The 4,273-nt window shown below is 46.8% G+C and overlaps 1 protein-coding gene across 1 annotated transcript; it reads left to right on the forward strand.

The window, feature by feature from the left end:
- Positions 1 to 5: 5 nt before the first annotated feature.
- Positions 6 to 1,172, forward strand: LOC118733455. The gene has a single exon (XM_036462845.1). The coding sequence runs from the start codon at positions 6 to 8 to the stop codon at positions 1,170 to 1,172; it is 1,167 nt and encodes a 388-aa protein (XP_036318738.1).
- Positions 1,173 to 4,273: the final 3,101 nt, after the last annotated feature.

Raw genomic sequence — 4,273 nt, forward strand, 5'->3', positions numbered from 1 at the left:
GTAAGATGGTTGCAAGTACTCCTGGTGGCGCCAGCCATAGTACCCCAGTTGTACAAGCGCCAGAAACCAGCAGGGTGGAAGATGCCAGACAAAGTATGACCACTCTGCAAATAGTCAAAAATAGCACCGGTAGTGCCTGCCGTAGTACTCCGGACGAGCAACCAACAACCAGCAAATCGGCGGCCGTTGCAGGCAGCAATCCCGCCTCTAAGAAAAGGAAACCCTCGGGCGTAGTCATGAGACAGATGTACCAGAAGGCGCTGTATATGTTAAATAAAATTGACAAAAATGCAGCGGCCGGTACGGTACATGAGCGTGACGAGGAAGACAAGGCAAAATACATGCAAATAGTGGAAGAGTACGAAAAGTTACAGAAAGGTCGTGCAGCCACAATCGAGCCAACCGAAGCAAAGAAACGGAACCGCTCTCATAATGAAGGCGGCCAAGGGGCCATTGCAAAGAAGGCTAAGCAAGGAGGTGATGCGGAGTCCGCCGCACCCGCGAAGCATCGCTATTTTAGTGACGTCGCCAGAGATCACCTACAGGCGGCGATAATAGATGAAAATAGCAAGACACCGCTGGCAGTGCAGCAAAAATGGGTGGAGATTGATGTGAGGCTGTCGAGCCTCGTAATGAACTACGTACTCGACAACCCCGAAGGTCCTCACCCAGAGTTCGACTCGTCGGAATCCCTACGGGGATACCGGGTAGTCAAGTGCGCGAGCCAGTTCTCCCTGGATTTCCTTGCTGGATGCGTCGCTAAGATCAGCGACACTTTTGTCGGCTTGAAGCTCAAGCTGAATCCAGCTAAGGACATTCCAAGGAGACCACGTGCGCGCATTTGGCTGCCTCCGATGGGTGAACCAGGCGAAAAGTTGCTGCGGTGTCTTAAGCTACATAATAAAGACATACCGGCGATCGAGGAATGGGAGCTTATAAAGGTTGAAGAGCCAAGAAGGCCTACAAATAAGCCCATTCTGCTAGCTATTTGCGCAGAATCACTGGACGCCGTAGAGAAGGCTGACTATCGACTCTGCTTCGGTATCCGTAAGGCTAGAGTGCGGGTATTCCTCGGAGAGGTTAGCCCGGTAGAAGAAGATCCCGGGGTTGATGGAGCTGGTGAGCTTCTCATGGGTGTGAAGTTGATAGATGACCCTGAACCGGAAACTTAAAGTAGCCCAAATAAATCTGCAGCACTCCAAATGTGCTACAGATAATCTAGTTGTCCTTCTCAGTGAGGAGGATATAGACATTAGCCTAATTTAAGAGCCCTGGGTCAAGCACGATACAGTCATGGGACTAAACATAAATAATTATAAACTCTACTATAAGAGCGAGGTGGGTAAACCGCGGGCGTGTATTCTTATGAAGAACGGTATAAATGCATTCCTTTGATCTAATTTCAGCACATCAGATACAACAATGGTTAAGGTAGAGGTAATACACCCACATTCATATTCCCGAGTTCAAACCGGTTTCCGGGATGGGAGGAAGTGCTGGATCTAACCCTGTTGTCAGAGAACGACAGCGTGTCTGTAGAAGAGTGGAGAGTATCTGATAGGCCTTCAATGTCTGATCACCGTCTGATCCTCTTTAATCTGCACGGAATTTCCAACACCCCCCTCGAAATACAGGAACCCCCACAGGACAAATTGGGAAAGATATAGTAACACACTTAAGCGTAAACTAAGTAAGCTCCCACTAAATACAACTGTCACTACAGTTGAGGATCTTGATAATAGAGTAAATAAACTAGAAGAGGTTATGAAGAAAGCCTTTGAAAGATCAACTCCAGTTAGTACAGCAAGAAAGAAATCCCCACCCTGGTGGAATGGGGATCTCAGAGCCCAAAGAGACAAAATAAGGAAAATCTTCAGTGATTGCTTTAGAACTAAAAACTGGGCGCCTTATAAAAGCGCCATAAGATCTTATAAAAAGGAATTGAGAAAATCTAAAACTAAATCCTGGCAATCTTACTGCTCTTCTATAGAGAACTCTAAAGACTCAGCCAGGCTCTGCAAAATCCTATCCAAAGAACACACAAATATCACACTCATTAAAGGAGAAAACGGGGTGTGGACGAACACAGCTAGTGATTCTCTAAACACGTTAGTCAAGGTCCATTTCCCGGGATGTATTCGACATCCACCCACATCAAGGTCAATTGAACCTGGTTCAACTAGCAGTATACTGTTGAACTCGATCGTGAGCAGGGAAAAGATTATCTACGCTATTAACAGCTTCTCTCCCTTCAAATCCCCTGGACCAGATGGCGTAATCCCAGCAATGCTCCAGAGAGTGAAGGAAGAGATGGCACCGTTACTTGAGACTATTTTTAAGGCTACTATCACCTTGTGCTACATTCCTAAAAGCTGGAGAAGGGTAAAAGTCGTGTTCATACCCAAGCCAGGAAGGAAAAACCTCGAAATAGCAAAAGATTTTAGACCCCTAAGCCTTACCTCCTTTGTGCTCAAAACAATGGAAAGGCTTCTCGACATTTACATAAGATCGCTGTTAGGTGAAGCGACACTCTCAACAGCACAACATGCATACATCAAAGGCAGATCCACTGAATCTGCTTTACATGAACTGGTGAGCCTAATAGAAAGATCGTTGCACTTTAAACAATATACTCTGGCGGCATTTCTTGACATCGAGGGCGCATTTAATAACATTGACGTTGACACCATCATAGACTCTTTGATAGATATTGGTGTTGACGACAGTGTTTGTAGATGGATACGATCGATGCTAGTCAATAGAATCATTCAGGCAACAAATGGGGCTAGCTCTATTATACATCATGTGAACAGGGGCACTCCACAGGGCGGAGTGCTCTCACCACTGCTATGGGTGATAGCCCTGAACGGTATATTGCTAGAACTCAATAGAGGGGGAGTCAAAGTTGTGGCGTATACGGATGATGTTGTAATAGCAGCCACAGGTCCATTCCTCTCTACCGTTAGCGAAATCCTTGAAGGAACCCTGGGAAGGCTGCATGCCTGGGCTACGAGAAGCGGCCTAAATGTGAACCCAGCCAAGACAGAACTTATCCTATTTACAAACAGACACAAACTACCACAATTCAAGCAACCATCGCTAGACGGCAAGGCGCTCTCATTGACCCCCAGCGCAAAGTATCTTGGAGTCGTGCTGGATAACAAACTTAACTGGAAAGCCAATGTCGAATTCCGTAGATAGAAGGCCTTCAGAGAATCTTCAGTAGAAACTGGGGACTAAATCCTAAACTTGTGATGTGGATGTATACCGCGATCATAAGACCAATTCTAACATACGGCGCCTTAGTTTGGTGGCCCGGCCTAAGCAGACAATATAATGTCAGCAAGCTAAGAAGCATACAAAGGGCAGCAAGCGCAGGAGTAACAGGCGCACTAAGATCCTGCCCGGCAGAAGCTTTAAACGCCATCCTTAATTTAATTCCTATTGATCTCCACCTGAAAGAAGTGGCTATGAAATCGGCGGTCAGACTCAGAGAGTCGGGCCTTTGGAGGACTAGACACTTCGGACATGGGTTGATCATAAATCAAATGCAATTAAATAGGACGACAGATTATATCTTAGGCAATTTGGACTTCAGCTGTAACGTGCAAGTGCTATTCCCATCCAGAAGGGACTGGAGAAGAGACCGAGTGGCCTACCGAGAGAAGATCTCTCTATACACCAATGGATCCAAGATGGATTGCGGTGTGGGAGCAGGTGTCTACTCCAAGGAACTCGGCGTGGCTCTGTCTCTACGGTTGGGAAATAATACAGGCATCTTCCAAGCGGAAGTCCTAGGGATCCTAGAAGCCTGCAAAATCCTAGGCAATAGAGTTGGACACAGCGGTAAAGCAACAATATACTCTGACAGCCAGGCGACGCTATTGGAAATAGCGTCACCGGTTACCAAATCCAAGCTAGTTGGGGAATGCAAAGTAATATTGCGCTCAGTGTCTCAGTCAAATACCGTCTCTCTTGTCTGGGTTCCCGGACATAGGAACATAGAAGGCAATGAGAAGGCGGATGAGTTGGCGAAGGCAGGAGCCGGTTTGGATGAATCCCAGGCAGTGGCATTGGGTTGCCCTCTTGGAGTAGTCCAAAGAGAGATTACTACGCATTTCCTTGAACTGGCTAGACGCAGGTGGTCAGATATACAGACTTGCAAGATAGCGAGAAAACTATGGCCTGACTATAATAGGGCGAAAACCTTGGACCTGCTAAGCAGGTCAAGGCCAGAGGTATTTAGAATTTTAGCAACCATCACGGGCCACTG

This window comes from Rhagoletis pomonella, unplaced genomic scaffold (assembly GCF_013731165.1).
Source record: "Rhagoletis pomonella isolate Grant_MI unplaced genomic scaffold, Rhpom_1.0 Rhpom_scaffold_00001, whole genome shotgun sequence".
NCBI classification, from domain to species: Eukaryota; Metazoa; Arthropoda; class Insecta; order Diptera; family Tephritidae; genus Rhagoletis; species Rhagoletis pomonella.

What these genes read in the sequence shown, in the direction of transcription:
- LOC118733455 (XM_036462845.1), top strand. Translation starts at nt 6, where the DNA reads ATGGTTGCAAGTACTCCTGGTGGCGCCAGCCATAGTACCCCAGTTGTA.